The following is a 15064-nucleotide window of genomic DNA, read 5'->3' as shown; positions in this document are numbered from 1 at the left end:
TCACAAACTAGTTTGATTCCCCACAGTTTAAATTCCAGGGTATTACTAATTAAGAGGTCTCTTGGTTTTTGGTACTGTTTCTCTCCCTCTGTGTGTGAAACTTGCAAGCTGCTAATTGTGTTAGTACATTCTAAGACAGACTCTGTTCTCAAAGCAATTCTCTGTAACAACTACTACTCACACAGAGAGAGACTCAAAGCAATACTCTAACAACAGAAACAGCACCCAGAGACTCCCCGCCCTTTCGTTGTATTCATCTCGCTTTGTTAACAACTGTGATTAAAAGAGAGATAGAACATGTATGTGGATGGATGCTTGGTGTGGATAATAACTGAACAATCAGGGAGGTGCCAGCCTAAGAATCCAGTGTCCATCCGCCGAAGAAGGCTTCAAGTGGAAATAACCAGAGGACCCCCCAGAGGGCAGACTGGAATCCACCCAACAGCCTCAAGAATGAGAGAACCAAAGAACAAGATAACATCTTGCAGCACGGAGCCGTCAGAAACGTGCCATCTGCTGACTGATTCAGCAACAGCATGAGGAAGCAGTTCCCATAGACTGGTATAGGAAGAAATTCCTATAAAAATGGACTCTAGGAAGTGAGAACTTTGGGGTCTGATTCCGCAAACCAACTTCCAGGAGCGTCAGATGAGCATCTGACAAGGCCCTGCTCCCTCTTCATGTCCAGGCTACCTAGCCAGTGGCTTGGCATAAGCAACTCTGGTAACTATGATAACAACCTTGCAGAACCTGTGTGTGTGTATGAATGACTGTGTGAATAAATACGAAATTGAATGGAATGTTATAGCTATAACTGCTTACTATGATTCTTTCTGTATTCACAGTAAATGTGGCATTTTGCCTTTTCCCTTTCATAATATCCTGCTGGTTTTTATTTTATTGGTATAACAGCAGCACAGCTGTACCGATGTAGCAGTGCCAACATAAGACTGCTCATGTAGCTGCTCTATGCCAATGGGAGGAAGCTCTCCTGTCTATATAATTAAACCATCTCAATGAGCAGCAGTAGCTCTGTCAGCAGGAGAAGCTCTCCCACCAAAATAGCACTGTACACACTACCACTTATGCCAGTGAAAATTATGTCACTCAATGGGCTGTTTTTTCACACCCCTGAATGACCTAAGTTTTGCCGACATAAAAAATAGCGTAGACATGGCCGTAGAGGTCATTTCACTATGCTGTTTGTTCTCTTTCAGATAGCTATAGTCAGGTAGATATTGCTCAGGCAGCTCCCATGCCAGTATATCCTACTCAGGTTACAGTCTACACTGCTAAAGCCCAGCAACCCAAGCCAGCTGATAGGGGCCAGCCCCGGGCATTTTATAGCAGCATAGACCTGCCCTTACATTACACACCAAAACGGGCACTTGGAATAGGTGGGAATTTCCACGTATTCATTTTTCAGTTGGGTTAGAGAATACAGTTTCAAGCGGTTTTCCAGAGAATACATAGGAATTACACCTCTACCCTGATACAACACGAATTTGGATATAACGCGGTAAAACATTTTCCCTCCTCCCCACTAAGCTTGCGTAAGCCTGGGAGGGATGGAGGAGAAGCGGAGTGGCGGCATGCTCAGGCAGAGTGGAGGTGAACTGGGGAGCGGCATGGGGAGGGCCGCAGCAAGTAACCGGGAAGGGGGGGGTGTGTGTGCCAGGCAGAGGAATGGCTTCCCGCCCCAGATCACCTCCGCTCTGCCTCCTCCCCCGAGTGCACCGCTGCTCTGCTTCTCCCCTATTCCTCTCTCCCTCTAAGGCTTGCCACGCCAAACAGCTGATTCGCGGCAAGCCTTGGAGGGAGAGAGGAAGGGGGGAGAAACAGAGCAGCGGCAGTGCGCTCAGAGGAGGAGGCGGAGGCGAGCTGGGGCAGGGACCTGCCGGTGCGTGCTCTGCACCCACCAATTTTTCTCAGTGGGTGCTCCAGCCCCGGTCAGGGGACAGGGATCGGGGGGGGGGGGGTTGGACGGATCGGGGGTTCTGAGCAGTCGGTCAGGGGGGTGGGAAGTAGGTGGGGGTTGGATGGGGGCGGGGCCAGGCTGTTTGAGGAGGCACAGCCTTCCCTACCTGGCCCTCCATAGCAAGTTCGATATAACATGTTTCACCTGTAATGCGGTAAGATTTTTTGGCTCCCAAGGACTGCGTTATATTGGGGCAGAGGTGTATGTGGCACTCAAGAACTCTGATCTGAGGTAGAAGCCCCATGTCTTACTCACATATTCTCAAACTTTTTTTTTTTTTTTCAAATGAGCAGAACTAGAAAAAACTGCTCAAGCAACTAGAATAAATTCAGACAGAAGCTGTATGATTTCCTTCAAGATGAGAAAAATTACAGACCCTGGAGGCATGCAAGACTGAAGGAAGAGGGAGAAAGCATGCAGTGGAGACTATGACAGCTGCAGAGGGAGTCTGTTGTCAGAAAGCAACCGTGCAGGAAATAAATATAAAATAACCTGCAAGGTACTGTAGCAGTATTTGACAGAAACTCAGGTAAACTAAATATATGACCTCAAGCAATTTCCTGACACTGTGGAAACTTCTAAAAAACAGTATGAATTTTAAGACTGGAGGGGGAAAAACTGCCCATTAAATTGTAAAATGTATTGCTGACATATAACAGGGCTTTGTACAACAAGGCAGAGTCACTACAAAAATCAAGTAAAAACTTGAACTTGGATCCTGGCAGGGTTGAACAAGTGGACCTTCAATATTCTAGGGGAAAACTAAATCATCAGCCATTAATAAAATGTAACTTTTGCATGGGCCAAGGTCTAACAGCAATTGAAAGGCCACAGGATTTAAGATAACATTGGAATATGTGAATACAAAAGGAAAAAAAAAAAGGTTTGTATCATTCCTGGCATTTGTCCATTGAGATGAAAAAAGGAAGAAAGCTCCTCTTGTGGAGGATGACCTTGTGCATAGCTAAAAGATGAGGCAACAATCCACTCTTCTCACTAAATTAAAAGTAAAAATAGAGAACATGTTTATTTTCTGGAATTCTGCTTCAGCAGAGAAACTCTTGTTTTATCAAACTGATAAAATTCTCTGGAACGTTTAGACTTGTAGCAAAACTTAGAGCGGGTCTACACTACACCTTAAGTCAATATAGCGTACATCGCTCGGGGTGGGAAAAAGCTCTCCCCACACCCCATCCTCGAGAGACAAGTTTCGCGACGCCCATATTGGCACTGTGTCAGCAAGAGGCCCTCTCCCACCAACATAGCTTCCACTTCTCACCGAGGTGGAATAATTATGCCAGTGGGAGAGAGCTCTCCCGTTGGCACAGCAAGTCTTCACCAGATGCACTACAGTAGTGCAGCTGCGCCAATGTAGTGCTGAAGGATAGACTTGCCCTTTGATTGACTGCCCGAAGTTTGATCTCTATCAAACTATCATTTTGTGATATACTTGTTTCCTCCAGTGACAATTTTTTCTACATGCGACTGTTCACTCTACAGGAACTGTTACGTGCCAATCTTATGACGCTTCATCTGATATAAAAAGTATCATTAAACAGAAAAGCTTTGGAAATTCAGTCTAGTTAGTGTCGATTCAAAATAGCGCACACACATGCAGGAACCTGTGCTTTCCAGCCTTCTGCTGTCAAGTAGGAGACTGCAGAATCCCAACTACACTGTGAAATTTGACTGCAAAATATAAGCTTTCATTTTAAAAAAGTTTTTAGACAGCATGACAGCAATATGGTACCCAAATGGGAAACAGAAACCACAACAGTGGCTTCATGAATCTGCAAGCAGCTGGTAACAGCAGCAGAGATGTCAACCTTGCTCTGAGACTTTTAGGGAGGTTTATGAAAAAAGCTAGGGAGGTTGCCTGGAACGCTCTCTTTCACCCCTCCCTTGAAAAAACCAGGACTGCTCCCCCTTCTTCCCCATTCGTGAGCCAAAGGGAGGGGGACACACCTGGGCCACCAAGCCACCCCTGTTGTGCTCCCCACCTGCACCTCAAACAGGAAGAAGGGGAGGACAGGCCCTAGGAAAGCTGCCTTCCTATGCCACCTAGGTCTTTTAATTACCTTCACCAGTCCCAGACCTGACCTCCTGCCAGGGATGATTTTCATTCTCTTCTCCCTCCTCTCTCACTTTCCTTTCTCCCCTTCGGCGCTGCCTTCTCCTGCCCTGCAGACTGTGCAGTGAGGGTCTGATAGGAGACAGGCCGCAGCAACTGTCAGTGGGGGCTTGGGATGTTGTATTCACTGGCCCCAGGCTGCACATTGCACTCCAACTGCCCTGTGTGGCTCCCGCTACATAGTCCAGTGTGGGGTTTTTTACTTTATATACAACGAAATTGCATATGAATTAACATATGCTTGCAAAATTAGTAGGCTTAAGCCTGAATTAGTAATTTCATAATTACATGTTAAAAAAATCAGGAGGATTTCTGAAAATTGGGGAGGGTTGGCATCTCTGCTGTTGCTCAAATTAGGGTTAACTCTCATTTTAATGACAGAAGTTTATACAGGCTGAACCTCTCTAGGCCGGCACCCTCTGATCTGGCAACATCTGTGGTCCAGCATGATTTTATTTTATGTTTTTTATGCTTTATCTACTTATTTCCTTGTGCCAATATAGTAAAACTGTGTAACAACAATACCACTTGGTTATGAAGAGAGCCGGTAAGACTTGGCTAGGCAAGCGTTGTTCCGTTAAATCGCCTTGGCGATATAAAAATAAAAGGAGACCCACTCGCTACAATACTGACCTCCCGTGGTTTGGCAAATTCTCTGGTCGGCACCAGTCAGGTCCCGAGGGTGCCGGACTAGAAAGGTTCAACCTTCATGTCAATATTCTTATCTTTCACTGCTGATGATTTTAGCAGAACAATACAGCTATATGCCTATCTGCCATTAAGGGAGGCAGCTGCAGATGCTAGGAGAGCAGGGAAATGTCTGGTTGTTGTCAAGGGTTGACATGATGATAGACTAGTTCAAGTCCCCCAAAAGAATTTCTAGCTAGCTGTCTATTCACAAGGGGTCAAGGAGTAGGACGCATCCTCTTCCTAATGCAAGAAGCTTCAACTGATTCCTAGTGAACACCACCCCATCTGCCCATACATGCAAAAACTCAGCTGACAAAAACCAATCCCCTCTTCCTTCCTTCTACACCGCAGTCAATATGCATTGTCAACACAAAATCCTACAACACTAAAAGAACAAATTACGAAGGCAGCATAAAATTGAAAAGCATTCCAAACTTGAGATCTGTATTGGGTTTAGTATCAGCATCACCACAAGAAATATTACTTCTATAGCTCCACAGATATGCATGACACTTCATAAAGTAGAGACAGGCTCCCTACTGTACTCCCGAGGGCGATCTGTGCAAAAAAAATTACAAATTTTGCACGGAGTATTATAAAATTCTGCAAATCGTATTTGTCAATAAGTAAACATGGCAGCTCCAGCATGGCAGTGGAGAGCACAGAACACCGGCTGAACAGAGGCTGGAGATCACCCTGCAGGCCACCCCTCTGGCACATGAACTCGGTGGTGAGGCTGCACCCAACCCTGACACAGTGCAAGGATATGGCCTACCCCAAACACATCCCAGGGCCCTGTCCCTCTGTACCAGACACACGAGGTGTGGGCTGGCAGGCTCAGCCTGGCAGAAGTCAAGAGGGCTCTGGGTGCAGGGGGTTGAGGCTCAGCAGGGGGCTCCAGATGCAAGGGGGAGGAGAGTTGTTGAGGCTCAGCGGGGGGCTGGGCAGATAGGGGGGCAGTTCCCTGTAAAGTGACCCTCCTCCCCCTGCAGCTGAGGAGCTATGAGAGCTGGAAGCAGGGGGAGGCACAGCATCCTGCAGCCATGGAAGATATCTGGGGGTGGCTTTGTCCCAGCCCCGTACACACCTTGAGGAGGAAGAGCAAGTCCTCCCCAGTCCTCAGCCCAGCCGGGATTACCAGCTGAGCCCAGCGCAGGATAGGAGCCAGCAGCTAGAGTGTCTCCAGCAAACACAACACCTCCCCACGCCGTGATTTACTTCCCTGCTGGCTAGTCTGGGTGCCCAAAATGACGCGCCTGCACGGCTGGGGAGGGCTGTGTGACCGCGCTTGTGGCTTCCCTCTGCTTCCCCATCAGAAAGACATTTTTCTGCAGGGAAGCAAAAAAATATATTTATGTATCTGTTGGGGACATGAATTCTGCACATGCACAGTGGCGCAGAATTCCCTCAGGAGTAGAGTTTACAGTCTAAATTTAGAAAAGTAACATGAAAACACAAATGGGACTAGGAAGAGGGGATCGCCAAGGACAAAGACATTATGATTGTTTAGAAGCTTGGAGCTTTGAGGATTATTGTTTTTAAAATGTTAATGACTAAAATTACAAGCCTCTTGGAGGTGATGAGTTTTGATAATGGACTTACAGCACAGTTCCTTTTTAAGAAAAGCATCAGGGAGACCACATTTGTATCACTCCTTTCTAGATTAAAGTGTGCTTACTTTCCAAATAAAAAGATACTTTTCTAGTGCAAGACCTGGAAACTCAACCTAGGATCTGAAAATATTTTTTTTCCCCCCCGTTATGCCCCAGAATAATGACATCTATTTATCCTGTGCACGCCGCCAAGCTTTCAAATTTCGTTTCAAGTCAAGGTGGTGGGAAAAGACTGGAAAGAAGAGGGAACTAGGGATGGAATTAAAATACACTTGCACAAGTAAGGCACACATTGCTCAATTCATTTGTGGAAAAGAATATTTTTCAACTGACGTAACCCAGGCATAAAAGAAACTAGACAATTAGGTCACTTACAAAGGATACTGTCAAGATTGAAAAATAATTGTTTTAAATAAGATACAATATTGTATGTAATGCAATATCTTAATCTCTGGGGAAAAAACCTACCCTAAAAACAAACAATTTATTTTTAAACCATTAGTGGACTTTAGAAAGCCTAGACATCACCAATCTAGGGTACTAGCTCTCAGTGCATGCATTACTGCAGCCAATGCCTATGCACTAATACATCCCCCAAAACTCCTTCTGCCACACTGAATGTCTGCTCGTATCTGTGAGTACACAATCTGTTGTACTTTACACAGTTGGTTTCTATACCTTAAATACCCCCTATACAAAAGTCTACAGAGGGGAGCAAGTGAAAATGCAACTTACGCCATGTGCAGAACGGCTATCCACAACATTACTTAAAGTCACACTAGTCCTGTATTTGATAATAGGGCTGTCGATTAATCACAGTTAACTCACACGATTAACTAAAAAAAAATTAATCACGACTTTAAGAAAGTAATTGTGATTAATCACTGTTTTAACTGCACTGCTGAAAAGTAGAATACCAACTGAAATGTAACGAATATTTTTCTACATTTTCAAACATTGATTTCAGTTACAACATAGAATACCAAATGTACAGTGCTATTATTTTTATTACAAATATTTGCACTGTAATTATAAATGAAATCGTATTTTTCAATTCACCTCATAGAAGTACTGTAGTGCAATCTCTTTATCCTGAAAGTACAACTTACAAATGTAGTTTTTTGTGTGTGTGTGTGTGTGTGTGTGTGTTATATAACTGCATTCAAAAACAAAACAATGTAAAACTTTATAGCCTACAACTCCACTCAATCCTATTTCTTGTTCAGCCAACACCAACAGAAATAAGTTTGTTTATACTTATGGGAGATAATGCTGCCCGCTTATTTACACTGTCACCTCCAAGTGAAAACAAGCTTTCATATGGCACTTTTGTGGCAGGCATTGCAAGGTATTTAGGTGCCAGATATGCTGAGCATCCGTATGTCCTTCATCCTTCGGCTACCATTCCAAAGGACATGCTTCCATGCTGATGACATTTGTTTAAAAAATGGGTTAATTAAATTTGTGATTGAACTCCTTGGAAGAGAATTATACATCTCCTGCTCTGTTTTACCCACATTCTGCCATATATTTTAAGTTATAGCAGTCTCGGATGATGACCCAGCACATGTTGTTCGTTTTAAGAACACTTTCACTGCAGATCTGACAAAACGCAAAGGTACAAATGTGAGATTTCTAAAGATAACTACAACTCTAGATCCAAAGGTTTAAGAATCTGACGTGCCTTCCAAAATCTGACATGGACGAGGTGTGGAGCATGCTTCCAGAAGCCTTAAAAGAGCAACACTCCAATACGGAAATTAAAGAACCCAAACCACCAAAAAAAGAAAAGTCAACCTTCTGCTGGTGGCATCTTGACTCAGATGTTGAAAATGAACATGTGCTGGTCCGCACTGCTGTAGATCGTTATCGAGCAGAACCTGTCATCAGCATGGATGCAAGTCCTCTGGAATGGTGGCTGAAGCATGAAGGGGCATATGAATCTTTGGCACATCTGGCATGAAAATAGCTTGCGACGCCAAGTACAACGCCATGCTAACACCCGTTTGCACTTTCAGGTGACATTGTAAACAAGAATCGGACAGCATTATCGCCTGAAAATGTAAACAAACTTGCTTGTCTGAGTGTAGGAAGTAGGAGCGAGTGGACTTGCAGGTGCTAAAATTTTACATTGAATTAAAAAAATAAAAGTTATTTTTTGTACATAGTGCTACATTTGTAAGTTCAACTTTCATAATAAAGAGATTGCACTACAGTACTTGTAATGGGGGAATTGAAAATTACTATTTCTTTTGGGGGGTTTTTTGTTTTGTTTTTTTACAGTGCAAATACTTGTAATCAAAAACAAACAAAGTTTGCACTGTACACTTTGTATTCGGTGTTTTAATTGAAATCAACATATTTGAAAATGGAGAAAACATCCAAAAATATTTAAAAATAAATAGTATTCTATTACTGTTTAACAACGCAATTACTTTCTTTAATTGCTTGACAGCCCTATTTGATAATTAATATATGAACATACAAACACAGGAGAAGCACAAAACAGCTGCATGGCTCAGTTCCCTCCTTTGAATTCAACATCTACATGAAGCTACTGGGAATGCTAGTGAGACAGAACAGGCTGAAGTGGCAGTAGCAAACACCTAACACTAAATCTCCGTGTCAAACTTTGCATATTGAGAAATCTGCAATATATTGCAAAAAATATCTGGATTAAGAGCAGCTGACCAAAGCTCAACACAGATGAGCCTAAAGTTATGCTGGTAGGAAGAGACATGCATTTTGAAGTATTTCCCTCATTTGTAACAACTCCATCCATCAAAGGCATGAGTCCTTGGATTGTTACAATGGTCTGCTGCTCTCAGACACAACACTGTACTTGCTTACCCAAATGAAGCTGGTTACATAAACACCCACATTTCACCTGCATCTGGCCAGAAGAATGCACCCGTTTGACTCTTATCTGTCCAGAGAGATCCATGCTTTTGTAACAACTGGCTTAACTATTGCCATTCTCTATACCTATGAATGAAGCCTAATGCCGCGAGAAAGAGCCAACTAGTTGAGAAACTAACAGCCCGCCTACTCACCAACAGAGGTCACCGGGAACACGTATTCTTATACACCACGCTTGGCATTGGCTATACATTCTACAGAGACCAAATCAAGATTGCTGTCCTGAGTTTCAAAGCCCTGCATTAGTGTAGCGACTGCACATGCACGCACCGTCCATATGCTAATCCAAGATTATTATGAAGCCTGGAGGGAGGGAAACTGTTGTGTATGCACAGTAGCTTTCAAATTATTTCTCCCTTAAACAGACATGGTTTAGGGTCCAGAGTCTACTTGAAAATTAATTAATTGAAAATAAGTTAAGAAGTTTTAGATACCTCATCTGCCCTTAAATCCCATGCCACTTTCTGTGTTTTCAATAATACATGTCCTTTCTCTCTTCTCTATATAATTGTGACACAAAAGCCCTACAACCAGTAAAAACAGACTGATTCAAGTGGAAATACTGACTCAGGCTAACATACAAAGAAAAAAACACACTTTTTCCTTTAATCTTTCCCTTTAAATATAAGATGACTGTTAACATTAGACAGTACAACCGTTTCAGAAGTAGATGTGATTATTAAACTGACTGATTTTTTTAATTAACAACTATTATGATAGCTCAATAGACTTCACTGATTAATCTGAAGACTTGATCCAAATAGAATTGAAGTTGGCAACCCGATCAGATAAACTATTCTCTGGGCCACCGCTCAAAGCTTACATTCTTACCACCCCCTACAGCACACGGGATCCCTAGTCATGGATCATGTACAAACACAGAACAAAAAGACAATCCAGCCCCACAGAATTTACCATCTGAGGCCAGGTCTCCACTCCCAAATTACTTTCGGTATAACTACATCACTCAGGGATTTGCACAATCCACACCTGTGAACAATGTAGTTATGCTGACCTAAGTGCCAGCATAGGCAGTGCTATGTGGATGGGAAAGCTTCTCCCACTGACATAGTTACCGCCTGTGCCGGAGGTAGATTAACTACACCGACGGGCGAGAGCTCTCCCATCGGTACAGAGTGTTTTCATTAAAGCGCTACTGTGCCGAAGAGCGTTTTAAGTGCAGACCTGCCCCAAGCCTAAGATAACAGATAGACTAACAGACTGATAGGGAGTACAAGGATACAATGAGACAATATTGGGCAGCACATTAGGCAGTGGTCTCTGCACACCAGCAGCCTAGCAGTTAAGGTTTTTGTAGGAATCATGGCAATGGAGGATACTGAAGGAAGGTAATAGAATAATTTTCTAGATACCTACAGAGAACTCCTCCCAAATCAGAAGTGCAGCATGGGAAAAATCACAAACGTGGTTGTTTGAAAAGGTAAGGAATGGGCAATGAAGGCTGACATCATTGATTCACGAGGGGGAGGAGTCAACTTTAACAGCGAACGAGAGAGGGTAAGTAGAATGGAGATAGGTTATAAAGGGCTTTGAGAGCGAAGACAAGTGGCTTATGTTTTGATGCAACAGATAACAGGGAAGCAACAGAGGGATGCAAAGAGAGGAGTGACGTGTCAAATCAATGGACTAGGAAAAATATTTTGCAGCAGTATTCTGAATAGATATAAGCAAGACAATAGTCAAGGCCAGCGAAAAGGATTCTGTCGTATTCAAGATACAAGGTAAGTGCTTGGATAAGAATTTTAGCTGTTGTGTATGGATAGGCACAGCAGTATTATAGCAATGTTATAAAGAAATATTAGGCAAGATTTAGACCTAGCCTGGATGTGAGGACCTGGAAAGAAATCCTAATCAAAGACAACGCCCAAGTTAGAAGCCCGAGCAACAGGTAAGCTTGGTGTGATAATCCACAAAGAAGGAAACGGGAAGGACTCAGAAGCGGGGTTGGGGGGGGGGGGGAGTTTAAGAGCTCCAAAGAAGTCTGAGGTGTGACTGAAACAGAGGAAAGAGAACCAAGAGAGACACAACCCTAGAAGCCAAAGGAGGACAAGATTTCAAGAAAATTAAGAGCATGGTAGACTGTTAAAGGCAGCTGACAGATAAAGGAGATTAAGGATGGAGTATTAGTTCTGAGCTTTGGTTAGGAAGATGTCATTCGACACTTCGACAAGAGTGGTTGTAGTGAAATGCAAGGTGTAGAAGCCAGATTGAAAAGGGTCTAGGATGGAAACTGAAGAGAGGAATTCCAGACAGCAGCTGTAAATACCACATTCAATTAGCTTAGAAATTAAAAGAAAAAGGGAAATGGGGCAGCAGTTGCTGGTGCAAGTGGGGTAAAGGGTGGGTTTTAAGATGACAAGGCTACAAAATGCTTATGTAGTAAGGTGAAAAGCCTTAGAAGAGTGAGAGTTTATGGAAAAGAGTAAGAGAGAATGAGAGTTGGCACAAGGGAAGGTGTATCACTGTGGCAAGTGGAAGGGTTAGAGGAGGTGAGCAGAATAGAAACTTCCGTATCAGTAATAGCAGAGATGGAGGAAAGAGTTGTAAGAAAAAGAGGAACTCACACCATATTTTGTCCATTTTCTCATCCAAGAAATCAGTGAGATCCTGTGTGGAAAAGTGAATGCAGGAGGACAGAACTGTTTGAGGAGTGAATTAAAGGTGATAAAAAGGCAGCTGGGATTCAATTACATTGGAGAAGTACAGCTGTTTAACTAGGAAGCTGACAGAAGTGAAGAAAGAGAGAACAGATATGTACTGGAGGAAATTACCCTCAGCATAAGATTTCTGCAAGGGCAGGAAGCTGGTACTGGCGGGAGCCAAAGCTGGAAGTAGGCAACGCAGAGCATTTGATGGAAGAGAAGCGTCAAACATGGAGAGAGAATCAACCATATCAAAGGAACAAGGGAAGAGAGGACTAAATGCACAGGAAAAGTCATCAACGTTGATGCACTGACATCATGGAAAGGCTGCATGCCAAGTTGCACGGGGGTGCTGATGGATGATGTTGAAAAAGACTATGTGATGGGCAGAGGGTGGTAACTGAACAGCAGAGAGATTAAGGGTTTGTACAGCACACATCACGGAAGTATTAAAGGTACTCCATAGAGAAGTTAGATCTGCATAGTGATGTATATAGGGGATATCACATCCTCTGGTTTTTGGAGGTTCAAGGATACTTTCCTTGAGAGGTAGATAGGAGAGAGAGAGAGAGAGAGAGAGAGTGTGTGTGTGTGTGTACAATGTTAAATATAAAAATGCTTTCAGTTACAATGGAAATGTTTATACAAAAGGAAGGGCAACATGTTTTAAAAACTGTCAGGCTTCGGGTTAGCCTTAGTCAATGAAACACTTTATTACTGGTTCTCAGCAAGCTCCAAGCCTGACCTTTTAAATCCTGATTCAGCCCTCTATTCACTTTTATAAAAGAAAATGTTATGGCAGAGTCTGATGCTTTGAAGGCAGTTATCATGGAATAGTGGTATTTGGAAAGGGGGAGTTCTGAAGAAAAGCTGTAAGTGGGGCAGATGCTTTACTCTTATAAAAACATTATCAACGTGTTTGTGCGAGACACAAATCTAACACATGACTCACCAGTTTTCTCGGTCACATCTGATGTTGGAGTATCTGGCCTGCTGCTGTCATCTGTAACCTCATCATCACCACCGCCACCAGCAGCAGCAGCAACACTGTCTGCTGCAGCAGAAGGAGCAGCTGCTAGCTCAGCTATGGGAAGAGAAGGAGGTGGATTTTCCTGTTCCACTTTTTTAGACTTCTTCTCAAAGCGAAAGCGGTCCAGATTAAACAGACTCATAATCTCAGCCTATAGCTCCTGCTGCTGTCTGCAAGAGAGGAGACAGGATTAATTCTACAGTCTCTGTGGGAGAAAGGAGGGAAGACAATCACCCATGGCTTACTCAAAACCAAAAGGCATGAAGACAACAAACGAACAGACACAGAAACTGCTACAGAAGAAAAAAAACCGACGGGTTGTTCGCCCTGCCCTCCACCCAGCATGGCCCGGGACAGGCCTTGGCCCGGAGACAAGGAGAAAACAAGCCCATGTGGAGAGGGGCAATGTAATATATTACACAAGGAAAGGCGAAGCGGGAGTCCGGTCCATCCCCTCCCGACCCCCAATCCGCTCCCCGAGAGGCCAGGAGAGGTCCCCATCCAACGCCCCCAGCCCGCACCTGTCTCACCCGGGCAGAGCCACCTGGCTGACAAAGACAAAAAGGAGGCGGGCGAGGAGGGACCGATGATGCAGGCGGGGAAGGGGAGGGGGAAGAAGCGGAAACTGGAAGCGGCTCAGCCCGCCGAGCCCCGGATAACCCTGCCCCGGCGAACGCGGGTGCAGAGGCACCAGCAGCGCCCCCGCCGCGGCCTCTCCAGGTACCCACCAGGGCGGGGGCGGGGGGCAGCGGCGGCAGAGGACCCTTTTCGGAGGCAAAGCGCGGCGGTGGCGTCAGAGGGCGGCGACAGCGGCGCGCTTCATGACGACTTCACCGCTTCCCAGCAGCCCCTTCGCCTGCCGGCCTCTGGAGAGCGCGCGCGCGCGGGCGCCACAGCGCACCACCCACCTCGCCCCGCCCCTGCAAGGGCGGGCCGCCGCCGGCCTCCCGGGGACTGTGTCCAGCCCGCAGAGCGGCCCCGGCGCTGCTCCTGGGTGGCGGTGGGATGGGAGTGAGCTCCCCCGCAGAGCGGCGACGGCGCCGCCAGCCCCTGGGGCCGGAAAAACTAACTCCTCCCCCCGCCCCCCCGGCAACCCGCCGTGCGCTGCTCCCCCTCCAGCCAAAGCCCGCGTCGTGCGAGCAGCAGCAGCGCGGGCCGCGGAGCGCTGGCTGCAGGTGGCAGCGTACGGATCAGGAGTTAAAGGAAGAGCAAGGGCTTGACTGAGGTCCTGCCTCATCCCCCGGGTGCTTGGGCCACGGAGAATTGCCCGACACGTTCCTCGGGCCCTCACCCCTGCTCGCTCTGCCAGGGATCCACTTACCCCCTCCTCTCCCACCTACTCAACGGGTGAACTTCCAACCCCCGCTCCCTGCCTCAGACACGGCACAAGCTCTGCCGGCCGCACGTGAGCAACGTGACAACCGCGTGTCCCTGTGCCCCGCGGGGCTGCGGAGACGCTCACCGCGGCTTGCCAACTTCCTCTTGGCACCAAACCCAGCCTCCTCGCCCCGCCCCTTCCCCCCACGCCCTGCCTTCTCCCTCCCTCCCTCCCTGGCTGGCTCCCCCCCGCCCTCGTTCCCTTGCACCAGGCTCGGGCAGCGGGTGGGGGCTCTAAAGGGGGGTGCAGGGTACAGGAGGGGGCTTCAGGCTGGGGGTGGGGCCAAGGGATTTGGAATGTGGGAGGGGGCTGCGGGTTGAGGCAGGGGGGTGTGGTGCAGAAGAGGGTGAGGGCCCTGGGGTGGGGCCACAGATGAGGGGTTCAGGGAGTGGGAGGCAGGAGTTGGGGCAGGGGGGTGAGGCACTGGGGTGGGGCCACAGATGAGGGGTTCAGGGAGTGGGAGGCAGGAGCTGGGGCAGGGGGGTGAGGCACTGGGGTGGGGCCACAGATGAGGGGTTCAGGGAGTGGGAGGCAGGAGCTGGGGCAGGGGGGTGAGGGCCCTGGGCTGGGGGTACAGGCTCTGCACTGCAAAAGGGAGCTCTGGAGGGGGTCATGGTTGTGGTGCAGGAGGGGACATGGGCTCTGAGCTAGGGCCAGGGATG

The 15064-nt window shown here is 46.4% G+C and overlaps 1 protein-coding gene across 6 annotated transcripts in view; it reads right to left on the bottom strand.

Moving 5' to 3' along the window:
- Window positions 1-14508, bottom strand: part of SMARCAD1 (SNF2 related chromatin remodeling ATPase with DExD box 1) — a 77627-nt gene extending 63119 nt beyond the window's left edge. The window contains exons 1-2 of one of the 6 annotated variants that reach the window (XM_048846821.2): window positions 14487-14508; window positions 12947-13194 (exon numbers count right to left, since the gene is read on the bottom strand). In XM_048846821.2, the coding sequence (XP_048702778.2) occupies window positions 12947-13166 (220 nt within the window). In that variant the 5' untranslated portion in view covers window positions 13167-13194; window positions 14487-14508. The other 5 variants (XM_048846817.2, XM_048846820.2, XM_048846822.2 and 2 more) reach the window with 5 other exon arrangements.
- Window positions 14509-15064: the final 556 nt, after the last annotated feature.

The sequence above is a fragment of the Caretta caretta genome, chromosome 4, assembly GCF_965140235.1.
Source record: "Caretta caretta isolate rCarCar2 chromosome 4, rCarCar1.hap1, whole genome shotgun sequence".
NCBI lineage: Eukaryota > Metazoa > Chordata > Testudines > Cheloniidae > Caretta > Caretta caretta.
Note: the sequence above shows the minus strand (reverse complement) of the source record. Positions and strands in the feature narration are given on the sequence as shown.